This window comes from Equus caballus, chromosome 2 (genome assembly GCF_041296265.1).
Source record: "Equus caballus isolate H_3958 breed thoroughbred chromosome 2, TB-T2T, whole genome shotgun sequence".
NCBI lineage: Eukaryota > Metazoa > Chordata > Mammalia > Perissodactyla > Equidae > Equus > Equus caballus.
Genome location: NC_091685.1, coordinates 24,644,491 through 24,663,550, shown reverse-complemented (window position 1 = coordinate 24,663,550; position 19,060 = coordinate 24,644,491). Strand labels below are relative to the sequence as shown.

Below are 19,060 nucleotides of genomic sequence, written 5' to 3'. Positions count from 1 at the left end.
TATGTCCATCTCCTCCCACTTAACTGTTAGCTCTGTGAATATCTATTAATTCAATATCTATTAATCCATTCAACTAATTGAATGTTGATGTCTGTTATGTGCCAAACACGGTGCTAAGTGTTGGGACTACCAGGTGATTAAGACAGGTGATTAAGTCTTGTGAGGGAAGAAATTGTAACAGTAGTAGTAACTCATTTATTGAGTGCTTCTTCTGTGTTAAGTGCTTGCCATTCATCAGAATAATAATAATGGCTAACATTTATTAAAGTACACTCTGTTTTACACGCATTATCTCATTTAACCATCACCAAGACCTATAAGGTGAATATTACCAGGCTCGTTTAAAGAGCAAGAAACAAGATTTCAAGGTTCTGGACCGATGGAGTCAGGATTTGAATTAAGGCGGTGGCAGGAGAGTAGGGTCAGGTGTGAGAAATTATTAGGATTTAGGGTCAGCAAGGCTAGATTAAAGATTGGATGTGGGGGCCGAGGGAAAGGGGGAAATGACTCTCAGGTTTTCACTGGGACGGACTAAAGAGCAAGAAGACTGAAGACAGATGAAAGCCCAATTTGGGACGCGTTGAGTTTGTGACGCCTGTGGGCCATTCATGGGTACAGTCCATCTCGGGCAGGAACCGAGACAAGAGGCCGTTCCGGTCGCCTCCCTTGGACCTGAGGAGATGCCGGGAGAAGGCACGCAAGAGAAGATCAGGAGGTGGGTTTCTTTGCCTCTTGAGTTTCTTCAGCAGCAGCTGCAGGAAGGGCGTAGGGGACCGCCAGACAAAGAGCGTGCGGCACCGCCTTGGTCCGGGCGGCCCCTTTAAGAAGCGCGCCCCCAGCTTGTAGCCCGCCTTGTATGCAAATTTGGCGGCGAGGCGGGAGCGCGCAGCTGATACCCGGGGACTGGGCTGCGGCGGTTAGTCCTCTCCCGGCCGCCGTCGCCTCCGACATATTGCCCGCAGGAGCTGCGGCGGCGAAGCGGAGAGCGCCGGGGGGAGGAGATGGGTGAGCGGAGCGGGTCCGGCTCTGCCGGGGAACGGGCGGGCGCGGGGGTTAGGATGGCCAGGCTGCTAATTGCTCCCCCACGCGGACAGGATCCGGCGAGGGGAGGGAGAGGGGATGAGGGGCGCAGAGGGACCCCGCCCCCTCCTGTCGTCTTGCGGGGTGGGACCTCTGTTGTCGGGGCGGGACATTGGTGTGATGGGCGGGGCTTCCAAAATGAAGAGGGCTTGTAGGGGCTTGGGCTTTGGTGAGGACCCGGTGACCAGGGCTGGAAGTGGGGGCCGGGCTTAGCGGTGGGCGGGGCCTTAGTGCTAAGGGCGGAGCTCCTGGGCTGTAGGCACTTCTGCGGGCGCGAAGTTTCTGGGCTGTAGGGGCTTTGTACTAGGGGCGATGGGGAGGGAAGAAGATCTTCCAGATTAAGGGAGCCTATTCTGGAGCGGGGCTTCTGGGCAGAGAGAGCTTTTATTGGCTTGTGGGCGGGTTTTCTGGGCTGACAGTTGTGTGTAGGCGGGGCTTCTGGGCTGAGGGGCTTTATGTGGGTGCAGAGCTTCTAAAGAGAGGAGAGTAGGTGTGGGCAGAGCTTTTGGACTAAGCATGTGTTTCTGTGTGGGCAGGGGGGTGCTTTTTAAGCCAGGTATAATAGTGTATGCACAGAGCTTCTGGGTTACGAGCTGGTGGGGCACAGTTCCTGAACAAGTACTTTTTGGAGGCGTCTGTGAAAAGCTTCCAACCTGAGGAGCTAGGGCAAGGGGTGTGTATGTGTGGGCTGCGGTGTTGCCATAAGGAGGTATGAACAAGGCTATGACTTTGATTAGGATGGTACTTGGGAGCTGTGTGCAGGACCTATGTGCAGGTTGGTGCCTGGGAGCCTAGGGAAATAGGTTGGAGGTCCAAGTTTTAGGTCCGCAACCACAGCCATTCTCCCAGAGCCCACATCCTTGACCCTGTGCTCAGGCCCTGGGTCCTGACCACAAGACACCTGGATGCCATTGAGTTGGATCTCAGGGCCCTAGAGGAAAAAGCTGTCTCAAGGGTGCCCAGAATTGTAAGCCTGTGGGAACTTGTAGTATTGGAATGGGGCAATGCACATCAGAGCTGAGAGCACAGGGCCCAGACTTCCGAACTGCCTGTGACACAATGTAAACTCAGTTTCCTAATCTGTGAAAAACCTACATTGCTGAGTTCATTCACTCATCAACATATACTTATTGGGCACGCACTTTGTGCTCAACACTGTGGCAGGGGAGGGGATACAACAGTGAAAAAGACAGATAAGAGTACTGACCTCACTGACCTTCTGTTCTAGTGGGAAAGACAGACAATAAACATGTTAACAAATGAATAAGGTAAATTCCAAGGGTGAACTGTTATGGAAAAAAGAGAAATAAGGGAAAAAAATAAGATAGAGAGTGATGGGTGCAGATACTTCAAAAATGCCAGTCAGGGAAGGGCTCTCCACATGGAGGATGCAGCAAGTGCAAGAGGTAGCAGCAAGCTTGGTTTGTTTAAGGAGAGAAAGGCCACGATGACTAAAGCATGGGGCTGAGGCAGAGAACAGTAGATGAAGTTGAAGAGGTAGGCTGGGACCAGATCATAGGTCTCTGTGAGCATTAAATGATGAAATGAGACACTAGGTAACTGGTAGCCAGGATCATTGCTGTTATCCTTGATACATGCCCTCTGGCTTGAGGATCTACCTTATGTCGAGCCCCACAGGAGGACGAAGAGGTCCCAACAGGACATCCTACTGTCGAAATCCGCTCTGTGAGCCAGGATCCTCAGGAGGCTCTGGTGGGAGCCACACTTCCAGCGCATCAGTCACCAGTGTCCGTTCCCGCACCAGGTAAACCACCTTCCCCTCTTGCCCCTTACTGTGGGCTCACAGGCAGTATGGACAAAGCTCTCCCTGACTGGGCTCTAGGATGTGATACCCCAGGTGCTGGGTGGGGGCTTAGAGGTCATTGAGCAGCAGAGAAGACCCAGAGGGTAGTCACTTGGACAGATGCAGTGGGACATAGTGTCATAAGCCCAAAGGCTTGGATTCCAGTTACAATTCTGCTCCTAATTTGCTGGTGACTTTGACAAATTGTCTCCCATCTTTGGGCCTCCGTTTCCTCATCTGTAAAGTGGACCTAATAATTCTCTCCTTCCTCGGGAATGTTGGAAAGCCTGAATAAGGTTAGGGATAGGAGAAGCCTGTGTCAGCTGCTTTGTCTGACCCGCAGGATTAGGAGGACTCCATCCTTGCCGTGAGCTGCTTTTCTGATCCTACCCTGCAATCCTGTGCCCCAGAAGCCCTTCTTGGTAGAGTTCTCAGGTCAGCTCCTGATGTTGTTCCCTCCCCATCCCCAGGAGCAGTTCTGGGACGGGCCTCTCCAGCCCCCCATTGGCCACCCAGACGGTCGTGCCCCTACAGCACTGCAAGATCCCCGAGCTGCCCGTCCAGGCCAGCATTCTGTTTGAGTTACAGCTCTTCTTCTGCCAGCTCATAGCCCTCTTCGTCCACTACATCAACATCTACAAGACAGTGTGGTGGTATCCTCCCTCCCACCCACCCTCCCACACCTCCCTGGTAGGTGCTCAGCTAGGATCAGCTGTGTGTGTGTGTGTGTGTGTGTGTGTGTGTGTGTATGACGTTTGGTTTCAGTTTAACATCGATTACTAAGTGCCCTGTATGCTTGGCCTCCTGCTAGCCATGGGAGGTGTAGAAGGAACAGAAAACTGACGATTCCTGAACACTCACCCCTAATGTGCTCAGTACCACACTAGGCATTGTAACGGTAGCAGAGATGAATCTGACACACATTTTGCCCAAAGGAGTGCAGTCTTAAATCCTGTGGGGGAGATGAACCACGGGTATATGTGAGTGTTTCAAGGAGTGGAAAGATGTCCATCCAGAAAGAGAGGTTCAGGGAGAGATCAGAGCAAGAGGGTTCACACACCACTCTCTCATCTCCAGGGACTGTCCCACTTCCCTCCTGGGTCCTGTTCTACTCCTCTAGGTAGTTTCCTGGCCTGACTCAGCTAGAGGCCTATAAAGGTCAGAGAGTGGGGACAAGCCCTATGGAAAGGACTGGGCAGGGGGAGGTGAGTATGAGAAAAGCCTGTGTATGGGCAGGGGGCCCACGTGAACCCTAGCCTCTGCCCCCTGACAGAATTTCCACCTGATCGACTTCAACTTGCTGATGGTGACCACCATCGTTCTGGGCCGCCGCTTCATTGGGTCCATCGTGAAGGAGGTGATTGGGTCCTAGAGGCTGACTGGGAACTTTGGACTCCCCTCTCCCCCTGGGAGTGCCAAGGAGACATACCCAGCCCTTCAACCCTGAGGCATTTCCTTGGGGCCCCCTTTGGACTTGATTGAAGAGCATTACTCACATCCTATCAGCTCTTGGAGTTTACTGGGTGTTGAGGAAAAGGATTCTCCTTGACAGGTTCTGCCCAACCTGTTGCCCCACATTTCCCTGGGTGGGATCATAGGCCATGCTGGGTGGGATTTGGGCACAGCCCCTGTGGCCTCCATCCAAGGCCCCATCCCGTCCTATCTCGCCCTGACCCAGGCTTCTCAGAGGGGGAAGGTCACCCTCTTTCGCTCCATCCTGCTGTTCCTCACCCGCTTCACCGTTCTCACGGCAACAGGCTGGAGTCTGTGCCGCTCCCTCATCCACCTCTTCAGGACCTACTCCTTCCTGAACCTCCTGTTCCTCTGCTATCCGTGAGTACCCCTCACTGCCTAGCACCCGGCTCCTGACCTCTGCCCTGAGTGTGGCTGGGTCATCAGGCCCCCATACCTGGAAGAGTCACAGGCAGGGCAGCAACAATATTGCCTCAAATTGTCTGATAGCATCCCCCTGAGATCAGAATGATTAGCCGCCTTTTGCAGGAGCAGAAACTGAGATGGCATAATTTACCCAAGGTGCCACCAAGGGGGCAGTCAGAATGGGACTCAGATCTGAGTGTATACCCCAAAGGAACGATGCTGAGGGGCAATGCACGGGCTTTGTCTTCCCTCTCTCTTCCTTTTCTCTCTCTCTGGTTCTTTCTCTGTCTCTTTGTGTATCTGGGTATTTATGTAATCTCTTGGTGCCTCCCCCAGGTCTGTGTGCATGCAAGCACCTGCGTGAGTGCATGTTTCTGTGTGTGTATCTGCACGTGCATGTGTATATGTCTGTCTTAGTGTCTGTTTTGCTCACTCCCTCCATCTTGCCAGAACCCAGATTGTTGAGGATGGAAAGATAATCTGGGCAGAGCCCAGGACTGCCCCTTTCTGGCCTAGGATTGGGGAAGGCTTTGGCAAGATATCTACTCTGGCTGTTCCTGGGGCAGGCTCCTGGCTGCCTGGGCATTAACAGGCCTTTCCCCACCCCTGGACTTTGTAGTTCACGGACTTCCTCAGCCTGGGCCAGTGCTATTTCCTGGGAAACTTCAGAGCCGGACACTCCTCCCTCTCTGCCTTGCGTGACCGAAAGGGTACAGTCATGAGAGGAGCTCCATCACACTTGCTTCAATTCTAACTAGTTTTTAATTATAAGAGTGACACACGTGTCACATAAAAACATTAAACTTTAAAGAAGCTTTTAACGTAGAAAATGAAAGTCCCACATAATCTCAGTCCTCTAGAGAACCATTATTTGCAGCATATCCTTCCAAATTTTTTCTGTGCAAGTACATACACACATCCTTTTTTAAAACAAAAGTGGGGTTAATCTATGCATGATACAATTTACTACATTTGTCACATAATCATATAACTTGGATATTTTTCCATGGCAATACATATGGATCTGCCTTATTTTTTTTAATGGCCTCATAATATTCCATTGTATAGATTTTTTACAATTTGTTTTGTCTTCTGTTGGTGGACTTTTGAGTTGTTCCTAGCTTTTCCCTGTTGGAAACAGTGAAGCAGGGAACATTCTTTTGCATACATCTTTGCACACTTGTCCAGTACTTTTGTACGTCAGATTCCCGGAAGTAGAATTACTGCACCGAAAAGTATGTCCATTTACATTTTTGAGAGATATTAACAAATGGCCCTCCAAGGTTTGTACTGGTTAGACCTGTCAACAGTCATCTTAATTAGACACTCTCTGCTTACTCCTGGTGAGTCCATTCTCCCTGGATACAGGCATTACCCAGTGTTCATATTTTCTTTCTTTTTTATTACTAATTTTTATTAATATAAGACAAGTATATCACAAAAAATCAAATCCAGTAGTGCTAAAAAGGTTAGGATAAAAAACAGCTTCCAACCCTACCCTCCAGATTTTTAGTCCCACTTCTCAAAAGCAATCTCTTTCACTGTTTCCAGTTTTAAGTGTTTTTTCAGTTACCTCTATAATTCCAGTATTCTTGTACCTTTGTTTATTCTTTTTAAAAATTTATTGATTGATTTTATACTTGGATAGTAGCTTTACATAGTTAAAATTCAAAATGTGTAAAAGAATATAGAATGAAAAGGGCTCCTCTTGACTCCTATCTCCCAGCTACCAGTTTCCCTTCTAAGAGGTAACCACCAACGTTTCTGGTTTCTTGTATATCCTGGAAATAAATGGTCTATGCATATGCAAGCATACTGCACACACACGGCATGCACGCATACACGCGCACATACATTGATTCCCTGCAGTGACAGATGAAAACTTAGTTCACCCTTTCAGCCATACTGTTTCCAGTATTTGATAACTATTGTTATTTTTAGTTTTTTATTGGTTATCTTTTTCAGTACTATGAGTATGCCTGTATTTTTTACTTCATCAACAATAGTCGGTATCTTAATCCCTTTTATGTAAGATGATAATATTAGGAACCCTACCCATCCTCTTTTCCTCCCCTCTTCCTCCTCACTTCCTGGCAGCTGTATTCTTACTTTTATATTGTCAAGCTTGACATTAACATTCTCCTATATAACCACATTTAATTCTTCCATTCTTTGTCTAAGGCTAATTCTAAAAATGAAAAACCAATAAGTAGCCTTGATATTATTATGAGTATGAAAATATCGTTCACTACAGGGCCAAGTAGTGTGCATTCCTTCTCTATAGTTACCGACTAATAACCTTGGGCCTCTTAAAAAAAGAATGTTCCTAGTGACAAGGTCAAATGGTTTCTCTTTTCTTACATTCCATCAGTTGCTTAAAATCATGCCACATTTTAGTTTGCTTCATATTTAGATTGTAGCTCTTATACAGCTTTTTGTTTTTCTTGGAGTTTCTAATTGCCTTTCTTTTTTCTTGTTGACAAAAGAATGATGGGCCTTCAACATATCCTCAAGTTTATCCAGCCTCTCAATCATGCTACCTGTTGCCTGGAGTCCATTTTTCCCCCAAAGACATCCCTCCTGGAGCCCTCCATCCTCCTGCTCCAGTCTGGAGTGGTTGCTCTTTAGGCCTGCTATACAGCTCTCAGCCTGGGACTTCCCTTCGCTGCCCTCCTAGGTTGGATCCACTGTTTCCTGGATCCCATGTCTTCCTCTTTCTTGGTTTTCTCCCTTATTTTGCTGGAGTACATTATCAGGTAATTTCCTTAACAATGGGTATGTGGGAGGTATATACATTCTGAGTCCTTGCATGTCTAAAAATGTCTTTGTTCTGCCCTTGTACTTGATTGATGGTTCAACTAAATATAGATTTCTAGGTTCAATTTCATATTCTCTCAGAATTTGAAGATATTGCTCCATTGTCTCCAGCATCCGGTGTTTCTAATGAGAAGTTTGATACCAGTTTGATTCCAAGTACTTTATAGATGACTTGTTTTTTCCTTTCTGAAAGCTTTTAGGAATATTCTGTTTATCTTTTGATTATCTGAAATTTCACAAGGATGTGTCTGGTGTGGAACTTTTGTCATTCATCTTATAGTACTCTAGGACTTTTTTAACTTGGAGATTTGGGTATTTCTTCAGGTCAGGGAGATTTTCTTCTATTATTTCTTTGATGATATCTTCCCTTCGATTTTTTTCTATTCTCCCTGGGACTTCTCTTCATCAGATGGTAGACTTCATAGATTGGTCATCTGTTTCTCTTATATTTTCCCTCATATTTTTCATCTCTCTCCCTTTCTCCCTCTCCTTCCCCCCCCCCCCCCTTTCTTTTTCTGTTTCTGTCTCTTTCTTTCTCTGTCTTTCGTCTCTCTTACTTTGCCTTTAGGAAGATTTCCGCAACTTTACCTTCCAGCTTTTTTATTGAGATTTTTTTCAGCAATCATATTTTTCATCTCTAAGGCCTCTTTCTTGTTTTCTGATTGTTCTTTTCTCATAGCATTCTGTTCTTGTTTTAAAAATCTCTTATGTTTCCTCAATTTTGTCTTTCCACTAGGATCAATTTTTCTGTTTTATACTGCTAGTTCTTAAAATGTACTTGGTTTCTTTGGTTGTCTATTTATATTTAAGAATGAAGAACTGAGTAGCTTGAGTGCATTTTCTTTCCCTGTGCCATTGTGTACATGAGGGGGAGGTTTAACTGGAATTCTAAGTTCATGGGCAGGGCGCACTGACTGGCAGGCTTGCTTTAGGCTGAGTGAGTGAGGTGCCAATTGTCAGGCTGTGGGCCCCCATAGGCCAGAAGGGTCAGGGGTGTTACTCTAGGATGCCCCCATTAGAGACTTCAATCCTCCTCAGATAGTTTATTCAATTTCTTTAGAGAAGAATCCCTCAGGGTGGGTTGTGAGAGGTGTGTAGGAAAATAAAAGGACTGACTCTTATAAGTAAATACAGACCTTTGTTTAATCCCAGTTGTTCAGCCCTGCTTCTCACTTCTACCCTCTATCACATGCACCTACTTCAAACCAGAGTCTCTCTTGGGTCACTCTGGGCAGGTTAGCTCCTACCCCCAATGCGGCCTTCTCATGGCATGTTTTAGACCTGTACCATCTGGTTTATTAGCTTCCAGCTGCCTCTTGTTATTGAACATTTGAAATAGGCTGGTTTGAATTGAGATGTGCTATAAGTTTAAAATATACGCCTGATTCTGAAGACTTAGTACGAGAAAAGAAAGTACGTAAAACATCTCATGCATAAATAATGACTACATGTTGAAATGGTGATACTTTGCATATAATGGGTTAAGTAAAATAGAGTATTAAAATTAATTTGATCTCTTTTTTTAGGTAGCCACTAGAAAATTTAAAACTACATGTGACTCCCATTGTATTTTTGTTGGATAGTGCTGCTCTAGACGGTGGCTTCCTTCCTTATCTGTCAGCGTTTTTGTCTGCTTTCTAAATTTGTCAAAATCGCTTGTGTGCTGATAATTCCGACTCCCATTCATTTTTTTGATGTGAATTTATTTTCTGCTTTTACACTGTCATATCTTGGGTGGAGAGGATGAGAGGGAATCTGCCATCTTGCATGTGAAGTTGCTTCTAACTTGTGACCTGTCAGAGCAGTCACTTGCTGTAACCAAATAATTTAATTGTATCTACAGTCCTTCTTAGAGGCAAAGCCAGGGAGATTCTTAAGTACTTGCCCTTAAGTTTGAGTCTGAATCCCTTATATGTTCATGTAGGTGCCCCACCCCCTCATTCCCACAAGGTATCTTGAAGAGTGTTTTGGGAATCTCATTTCAGTCTTCTTTTCTGTCCCACAGAATCACTGGCCTCTTTCTTTTCTAAACAAAATTGTATTGATCTTCTGGGCCAGACACCATGCTGGGGGTTGTTGTAAGAATTAAAAGAGGGTATTTATGAAAACACTAGCAGAATGCCTGGCAGAGCCTAGAGAATCAATACAAGCTGTATAACTTAAGGAAACTGAGGCTCATAGAGGTTAGCTAACTTGCCCTAAATCACAGCACTAGTAAATGGCAGAGCTAGGATTTTAATTGTAGCCTATGTCACCCCAAAAGTTATACTCTCAACCACAGTTCTCTAAGGTATCTTACTTAACCTTACTCCAAGGAGAATGGTAGCATCCCCATTTTATAGACCAGAAAGCAAAAACCCACAGAGGTTCATTGCTTGCCCAAGGACACTCATATATCCCTTCTTGGAACCTGAGGAAAAAGGAAAAGAGAAAATTACTGTTGATGAGGAAACAGCATTCTCATTGGCCCTAACTGCAGGGGGCAGCCCAGGGACCCTTCTGAACTTGTGTGTTGGAGACCTGGGAAATTGAGAGGCCACAAGCTAAAACAAAGAATGCCTGTAACGAGCACTCATTATGATGTTCCATGAGCTGTGCTTGCCACTTCCTTGCTTTTTATAATTACCTACTCTTCTGAGCTATGAGTCCATCTAGTTTTCTCCTCAAATGATACCAGCCACACCCTCAAAACACCCCTTGAGTAATTAGCTCCAGGCCTGACCTAAGGGTGCTGCTCGGGGAAGGAACTCATACTGTTCAAGGGCCCATCTCAGTGCCTGGCACACACGAGGTACACAAATACTGTTCCACTGCCCTCTGCAAACTAAAGAGCTGCCTCTAGCATCAGCACCCTTGACAAGTTACACCTCTCTTTTGTGGTACTGTGTACATTTTTAATCAATTAATTACTCATAGTATTTGTTGAGTATCCGTCTTGATCTTTGGTAGCAGACAGTTCAGGGTTTGAATCCCAGCTCTCTTACTTCCTTACTAATTGTGTAACCTTTGGGAATCTGCTTGACCTGTCTGAGCCGCAGCTTCCTCAGCTGGAAAGGGCACAAAGTAGCAGTACCTAACTCATGGTGTTCTTAGGAGCAACAAAAGAAGAGAATGTATGTAGAGCACTTAGTCCAGTGTCTGGAACATCAGTTGTGCCCAGTGAACATGGGCTGTTATGATTATGGTTAGTCAGCAAGAGACTTTTAGGGCAGGGGCTTGTCTCTTGCTTCTGACTGTATCTCAATGCTCGGCACAATGCTTGGCATGCCTTCAATGCTAATACATGTGTTGAATGACTGACCATTGGATGGGAGGATGGATGGATAGAAGGATGGGTAAATTCTCCCCTCTGAGCAGCCAAGAGAGCTAAGGCCCAGGGAGGAAAAAAGATTCTCTGAGTGGCTGAGGGTTGGGATCCTGGCCCATGGGCAGGCCTGCCCTCACCACCGTCTTCTCCAGCAGGTTTGGGATGTACATTCCGTTCCTGCAGCTGAACTGTGACCTCCGCAAGACAAACCTTTTCAGCCACATGGCCTCCGTGGGTCCCCGAGAGGCAGTCAGTGGCCTGGCACGGAGCCGGGACTACCTGCTGACGCTGCGGGAGACATGGAAACAGCACACGCGGCAGCTGTATGGCCCGGACGCCATGCCCACCCATGCCTGCTGCCTGTCACCCAGCCTCATCCGCAGCGAGGTGGAGTTCCTCAAGATGGACTTCAACTGGCGCATGAAGGAAGTGCTGGTCAGCTCCATGCTGAGTGCCTATTATGTGGCCTTTGTGCCTGTCTGGTTCGTGAAGGTGCGTAGCTCAACCCAGGGAGGGCAAGGACCTGCCCTGGGGCCTTCCCTGCTGCCTGCCCCACAGAGCCCTCCTCCTTACATAAACCATTCTACTGTTTTTGATGAGATTCCTTTATGTTCTCTTGGGAGTTAGAGTGACTACTGCCTCCATTTTAGAGTGGAGAGAACAAGGCTCACTGAAAGGAAGTGGCCTGCACAAGGCCACCCAGCCAATGACGGGGACATGGCATTGTTCATAATACTTGATAACAAAAAGCAGTGACTGTATTATTTCAATGCGACTGTTTTGGCACAGGCATGTCACAGTGTCCTGCTTTATCATTAAGTAGGAAAGCCAGGATTCATCCGGATCTGAGTGACTCCAAAAGCCTGTGCCCTCTCTCTAGCTTGTATGGCCTTCTGGGAAGGTACCTCCCCACCTGACAGTAGGCTTGAAACGTTTTTCCAAGGATGGACCACACCGAATGATTGGAGGCTGAGAGGACTTAATGTCTGTTGAGCACCTCCAATGTGCTGGAGTTTTCATGAGTATTATAAGCCTCCTGACGCTTCTCAGAGGTGGTCGCTCCTATCCTCATTTAACAGATGAGGAAGCTAGAGCACAGACAAGTGAAATGACTCACCCAGAATCTCATAGTTAATAAGCAGGAGAGCCAAGATTTGAGTTCATGTCTCTTGGACCCCAGAGCCTGCACACAGGCTCCAAGCGGTGGGCAGTGGGACCACTTTTTCTTTGAAGAAAACTGAGTAGTTGACACAAGGTCCAAGCCCATGATTAAGCCTTCTTTATTAGGTGTTTGGTCCTTGGTTTCAGGCCACCCTGAAGTCTCTTCAGGGCTTTCCTGATCTCTGAGGCAGATAGAATCAGGGAAGGGGGAGGGAGTGAGGCCATTATGGCGTCCCGGGCCTCACCCACCTCCTGCTGCCCCCAGAACACACATTACTATGACAAGCGCTGGTCCTGTGAGCTCTTCCTGCTGGTGTCCATCAGCACCTCAGTGATCCTCATGCAGCACCTGCTGCCCGCCAGCTACTGCGACCTGCTGCACAAGGCCGCTGCCCACCTGGGCTGCTGGCAGAAGGTGGACCCAGCGCTGTGCTCCAACGTGCTGCAGCACCCGTAAGTGGCCCTGCCCTTCTCTGTCCAACCCCAGCCCTCCTGGTCCATGTCTGGAATCATTCGCCTCACTCATCAACTCATTCATTCAGTCAGCAAATAGTTATCGAGCATGACTTGTATCATAGGCCTTGTGGCCAGAGTAGGGTATGGCAGGGCCCAAGATGGACACGTTCCCTGTCCTTGAGTAACTTGCAGTGTTCTAGAGATGGGAGGGGAGCAGGCAGTAAATTCATAGACTCATTGACTTTCTCATTCTCTGACTATTATTTATTCACTCATTGACTGATTTCCTTATGCATTCATTCATTGCTTCATTCCTCTGTCACCTGCTCCAGTCATTAGGTCATCTCCTCTTTCAGCAGACATTTACTTCTACCTAATCCATACCAAGGAGCTTGGACTTTGACCTATAGGCAGAGGGCAGCTATGAAGGGTTTTGAACAATGGAGGGACTCATTCCAAGGTGTGCCTTAGAAACATCGGTCTGGTAACAGGATATGGTACTGTTGTAGCTGATGGTGAACCCTGGCCAGGGAAGAAGAAACACAGGGAGGAAATGACTGAGGCGTTCACAGTCTGGTGTGGGTGATAGCCATGTACACAAATAGTTAGGGTGAGTGGGGCGAAGATGGTCAGCTGCAGGATGGCACTGCACCCAGAGCAGAGGCAGAAGCCACCCTGCTCAGGAGCCCTGAGGTGCTGGGCTGTCCTCCCTCCATCCAGCTCATTCTTCATGGTGCCTAGCTTTTCTACAGCCTTTCATCACATACTTTTCACCCAGTTATACTAATATTCCTGCCTGTATTCCCCCATTAGACTGGAAGCTCCTCAAGGCTGGGACCACCTCTGAATCACATCTGAGTCTTGGGCCCAGCACAAGGCCTGGCAGAGAAGAGGCCCCTAGGACAGGTTTGTAGAGGTAGGCCCCCAGAGATGCAAAGGGAGGCCACAGAGGCCAAGCCTCCTGGTGTTGGCCCTCCATGCCAATCAGGATCCCTCTCAGGCTCTGTCCAGGTGGTCCAGGACAGGGGATGAGTATTGCCCAATGGGCCAAAGTGGGGCTTGGCCTAGCCTCAGGCTCTGAGAGGAGGGAAGAGTAGAAAGATAGAACACAGCTGAATATGAGGATATACCTGTCCATGGCTCACCATGGTCCACAGATAAGATCCAGACTCCTTCACATGGCTTCCCAGCTGATGAACTGGGTGCTGCCAGCCTTTTCTGCCTCATCTCTTACCATGCCCCAACTCACACTCTGCTCTCGCCAGACCACACCGCTTTGGATCCTCGAATTCTGTAATGCACTTTTGTATCCAGGCTTTTGCACGTGATGCATGTTTTGCCTGAAATGCCCTCCCAACTTTCTTTTCTGATTAATTCCTATTCATCCTTTAGCGCTTTGCTTCCTCCAGGAGCGCTTCCCTGACCACCCAGGATGGGTTCAGTGCACCTCCCCTACGCTCCCACAATCCCATGATCATTGCATCTGACACTTTCTGCTGTGTTTGCTTAGTTACTTGCCTGTAATTCCAGGACTCAGGCTTCTGGAGGTCAGGGTCCTTGCCTGTCAGGCACTCAGCCATCTCCTCACTCCTGGCAAAATGCCTGGCTTCTCATAGGGCCACAGCAATTTTTTTTGTTTTTTGTGCATAGTCTTTTTTTAAGGTAGAATTTACATATAGTGAAATGCACAAATCTTAAGATGTACAATTCTTTGCGTTTTGTTAAAGGTGTGTACAGCCATGTAACCCACCCCCCTATCAAAATATAGAACATTTCCAGCCCCTCTGCAAATTTCCTCATGGCCCTTCCCAATGACCCCACTGCCTACCACCCCCCCCACAACCACCTTTCCACTTTGTTTCATCATAGATTAGTTTTGCCCATTCTACAACTTATATGAATGAAATCATACAGTAGATAGTCTTGGGTCCAGCTTCTTTCCTTCAGCATATTGTCTGTGAGGTTCACCCGTGGTGTTGTGTATAACATAATAACTGTTTTTAAATGAATGAATCAATAGGGCAGGAGTGTGAGATTGAGCTTCTTGCAGACAGTGATTCTCAGTCCTCTGGCCCAGGATCCTTGGAGTTCCTGGGAGATCTTGCAGAACATTGGAAGAAAGCTCACTGGTCCCACCACCTCGTTCACATGCTCGCTGGGGCCTCTCTGTGCCAAGCTTTGTGGTGTGCTCTGAGGACACAGAGATAATTGGATACCGTCCCTTCCCTCAAGGGCTCCTAGACTAGTGAGGGATACAGGGAAATAAATAAGTGACAAAACATTGGGGAAAGTGGACCAGTAGCAAGAGATTTAGGGAGGAGTTAATGGATGCTGAACTCTGTGGGGAGTTGGAGAAAGGCTTTCTGGAGGATCCTGGATTTTGAAAGACGACAGAGAGCTTGCCAGAAGGATAAGGCATCAGGAAGGGCAGTCCAGTTGGAGGGAGCAACTTATGCAGAGACACGAGGCACTAAGGTGTGCTGGAGGAACTAGAAACAGTTCTGAATGGCTTCAGCATGAGGTCTGTGGTGGCAGTCATGGAAGGGCACACAGGGCCTCAGAGCCCATGCCAAATCCTTGGGGACTTGACCCAAAGGACGCTGGAAAACTTTCAAAGGGTTTTGGTCGGAGAATAGTCAGGCTCAGCTTGGTATTTTACAAAGACCACTCAGGCAGCTGTGTGGTGGGCGATTGGAGGCTAGAGGAGAGACCTTTTGGAGGCTAGACCTTTTGGAGGCTAGATGAAGAAAATGACCCCAGAGAAGGAAAAGGGTTTCCTTGACAATCCCTCAGACATTCATGTCAGCCTTACACCTTCTGACTCCCAGTGCAGTGAATTTCTCATGATTCTTACCCCATTTTGCAGAGGAGGCAACTGAGACCCAGAAAAGGAAAGTCACTGTGTCTAAGTGAGAGTAATGGGAGTAGAGCCCTGGTGGTCACCCCATGCCTAATCTTCTGGTATCCCCTTTTGTGGGTGAGCTGGGCATAAGGGACACTCTTGGGCTGTGCCTCCAGGTGGACTGAAGAATGCATGTGGCCACAGGGCGTGCTGGTGAAGCACAGCAAGAACGTCTACAAAGCAGTGGGCCACTACAACGTGGCTGTCCCTTCTGATGTCTCCCACTTCCGGTTTCACGTGAGTCTCCTCCCCTGGGAAGGATGGGTGGGGCCTGATCTAGAGGGCAGGAGGCCCAGTGAGGCAGGAAGGTGATGTCACAGCAAGAAAAAGCTATTTTCAGTATTTCCCAAATCCAAAGGAAGACAATGCACACGTGCAGCACAAGGACAGCCATACAAATAATCACTTCATAACTGCAGCTCACGTGGTAGCAGATCTTTGAAAACACTGGCTGGGAAAGACCATACAATAAAAGGAGGGGTTCTGGGTGGTGAAAATAATAACCATCAGCATTCTTTCTAGTATGCCAGGCACTGTGGTAGGCACTTCCCACGCACCCTCCCATTCAGTTTTCATGGAACCTTGTGTATGAGAGAAATGCCAGGGCTATCCCTACTTTCAGGTACTGAAATTGGCTTAGAGAGTTTAACTTGTTCAAGGGTACCTTACTGGGAGACTTGGGAACTGATGGCAATGACTCATGGACTCAGCACTATGAAAGGGCTGCTCAAAATCCTCTAGGCTAGTGATCTCTATTTTATTTATTTTAGTATCAAAATCCTTTTTTCCAACACAGTCAAAGACTAAAGTATATAGACTTTAATATATAGGACATAGACTAAAATATATAGGACCTCATGGCACTGCTCTATTTGAAAGAGTTGGAACTCCCTTCACTTCCCACTCACCACTTCTATAGCCCCTAAAAGACCTCCTCAGAACCTGGGGCTCTAAGGAACACACTTTGAGAAATCATTGATCTGCACCAATCTCTTCATTTCACAGTAGAGAAACCTGAGGCCCAGACAGGGAAGGGACTTCCCCCAAGCTCCTACAGCCTGTCAGGTGCAGAGCCGAGCCTGGCATACTGGTATCTTGGACTCCCATTTCCTGCCACCTCTCCTCCCATCCTGTAAGCAGCTTTTGAGGTTTAGGTACCTTGACCTCTGCAGAATCAAGATCCCTAGAGATTGATTACTCTTTTGAACTGATCAGAAAATTCTTCTTGAGTTCCTACACTCTACCTTTCCCTGTAAACACCAGGTAAGAATGAGGTATTGCTATGTCCCCTGGAAGCTTCTGGCCTAGCTGGGGATGTGACACATGAAGTAGTGGGTGACTCTGGCTGTAGAGTCTGTAATAACTTTCCATGCCTATGTCATAAGATTCTAATTTGTTCCGGCCTGAGAGTACCCAGGAGGACCACATATAAAACGATGTTGATTTTAGACCAGAAAAAGTTTGAGAGCGCAAATAAGACCTCTCAAGAAAATCTTCCTGGCGGAGGTAGAAGTTGAATAGGATCTTAAACAATTTATGTGGGAAGCAGTAGTCTCGACAGAAGGAACACCACAAGCAAAGGCAGAGAGGTGGTAAAGTCCATGCCCAATCCTATGAAGTCTTCCCCCCCACCCAAGTCTGCATGGGACCCCAGGAGTTTGTCCCCTCCCCTGGCCCACCCAGAGCTCCCATCCAGGAGGCGGGTTTCTGGAGCACCCTTTCCAGCCCGTGCCTCCTCTCTCCCGGGCAGTTCTTTTTCAGCAAACCCTTGCGGATCCTCAACACCCTGCTGCTGCTCGAGGGTGCCGTCATCGTCTACCAGCTGTACTCCCTAGTGTCCTCTGAAAAGTGGCACCAGACCATCTCACTGGCGCTCATCCTCTTCAGCAACTACTACGCCTTCTTCAAGCTGCTGCGGGACCGCCTGGTATTGGGCAAGGCCTACTCGTACTCGGCCAGCCCCCAGAGGGACCTGGACCACCGGTTCTCCTGAGCCCCAGGGCAACCCCAGGGACAGCATCCAGGCTTCGGCCAGGGGCTCCCTGGGAAGGGGCTGTTGGGGAGGGATGGGTGAGGGGCAAAACAAAAACAAAAAAAGACAAAAAAATCCACCAGAGCTTTGTATTTTTGTTACATACTGTTTCTTTCTTTGATAATTGATGTGATTATGAGGAAAAGAAAAAAGTCCTATTTTTATACTCCCAATAAGCCTGTGTCCTGTATTTCTTTCCCTTCAACCTGCCTGTCAGGCAGAGAGCAGATGTGTGGGATTCTGGACTGGGAAGCCCCATGTGTGGCTCCTGGGGCTCCTGTGGGCTCTGCCTTCTCCAGTGGAGGGGAGAGGAGTGGGCACCTGAGGTCATGGTAGCAGTGACAGCTGCTGCTAGCTGAGTGCTCGCTGTGTACCAGACGCTGCTCTGTGTGTATTGCAGGCCTTGTCTTTATCCAACTTTCACTATACTCCTAGGAGGTAGGTGCTGTCACTTCTCTTCTATAGATGAAGAAGGAGCTCAGAGAGCTATAGTGACTTGCCCAACATAACACAGCTAGGCAGTGGAGCTGGGCCAAAAAACCCTCTCAAAGATGACAGTATTATCCTAGCAGAATGTGATGTCTTGATTCTCTTAGCATACAGTCGCTGAGACCCTGCTCTTTCCTAGGTGCTATGGTAGATGGTGAAGATGCCAAGACACAGAAACAAACAAGTCATACTACACTGGGATGGGCGTAACAGTTACAGGGGAGGGAATATTTAATGCTCTGTGGACTTCCTGGAGGAGGGGATAGTCTGAGTTGTCCACTTCCTAAGTGGACAAGAGGGAGGAAAGGCACTTTAAGCAGAGAAAAGGGTGCGAGCAATAGCACAGAGATTTGGTACATCATAGTGTATTGGGGGAGGGTAAGCAGAATGTGGTTCCCAGAGCAGGAAGGATAAGGAAAGTTGGGGATGGGGGGTGGCTAGAAAGGGCTGCAGGGGCTGAGTGAAGGAGGACCAATGGCTCTAGGCTAGGGAGGGTGAGTGAGCAAGGCCAAGTGCTAGAGTGGAAACACAAAGCTGCTTGGAGGGCCACCTGGCTCCTATGGGGCATAAGATAGAGGGCTCAGGAGTAAGAGGAGAAAAGCCATACAGTCAAACCACTTGTCTAGTCTGCCCATGTTCCCTGAACCCTGTTGGCCACAGGACATGCAGATCCACTGCAACCCATGTTTTTGGTGCCCCTTTTGAGGCAGACATTGTGCCAGGTGTTGGGACAGAGACAAAAATGAAGAAGATACTGTCCCTTCCATAGACAACCAGGAGAGAGAGAAAACCTTGTGAGCAAATTAGGGTGGTAAATGCTGAGGAAAAGGTATGTCCAGGGCGCTGGGGAGCAGAGAAGACAGATACCCCGACTCTGGAAAGACAGACTTTTTTGAGGAGGTGAGAGTTGAATTGGGTCTTGAAAGTGAGTAGGTCACCCCATGGTCAAGAGGGAAGAGAGGGCATTGCATATCAAGCAAAGGGAATAGCACGTGCAAAGGCACAAAAGAAGATAGGAGCATATTTGGGAAAAAGTGGTTCCCCAAATATGGTTGGAGCCTGGGTTGCCTGGCGGGGAGTAGCTTAAGAAGCCAGTAAGGACCAGCCTGTGTGTCAGATTGAGATGTTTGGGCA

The 19,060-nt window shown here is 47.9% G+C and overlaps 1 protein-coding gene across 4 annotated transcripts; it reads left to right on the top strand.

The window, feature by feature from the left end:
• Positions 1-849: 849 nt before the first annotated feature.
• TMEM39B (transmembrane protein 39B) lies at positions 850-17,613 on the top strand. 4 transcript variants are annotated; one of them, XM_001500047.6, is made up of 9 exons: positions 850-1,005; positions 2,719-2,845; positions 3,355-3,574; positions 4,158-4,241; positions 4,563-4,717; positions 11,042-11,378; positions 12,313-12,500; positions 15,522-15,642; positions 17,156-17,613. In XM_001500047.6, exons 1-9 carry the CDS (start codon positions 1,002-1,004, stop codon positions 17,396-17,398), a joined length of 1,479 nt encoding a protein of 492 aa, XP_001500097.4. In that variant the 5' UTR covers positions 850-1,001; the 3' UTR covers positions 17,399-17,613. The 4 variants fall into 4 exon arrangements, with proteins under 4 accessions (XP_001500097.4, XP_023490265.1, XP_070116609.1 ...); XM_070260508.1 differs by lacking the exon at positions 3,355-3,574 and having other exon boundaries at positions 901-1,005; XM_070260509.1 differs by lacking the exons at positions 850-1,005; positions 2,719-2,845; positions 3,355-3,574 and adding an exon at positions 3,233-3,319.
• The last annotated feature ends 1,447 nt before the right edge of the window (positions 17,614-19,060 follow it).

Excerpts from the sequence above, each read along its gene's own strand:
- TMEM39B (XM_001500047.6), top strand. Across the intron at positions 2,846-3,354 it reads AGTGTCCGTTCCCGCACCAG|GAGCAGTTCTGGGACGGGCC; the intron begins GTAAACCACCTT and ends CCCCATCCCCAG. Across the intron at positions 3,575-4,157 it reads CACCCTCCCACACCTCCCTG|AATTTCCACCTGATCGACTT; the intron begins GTAGGTGCTCAG and ends GCCCCCTGACAG.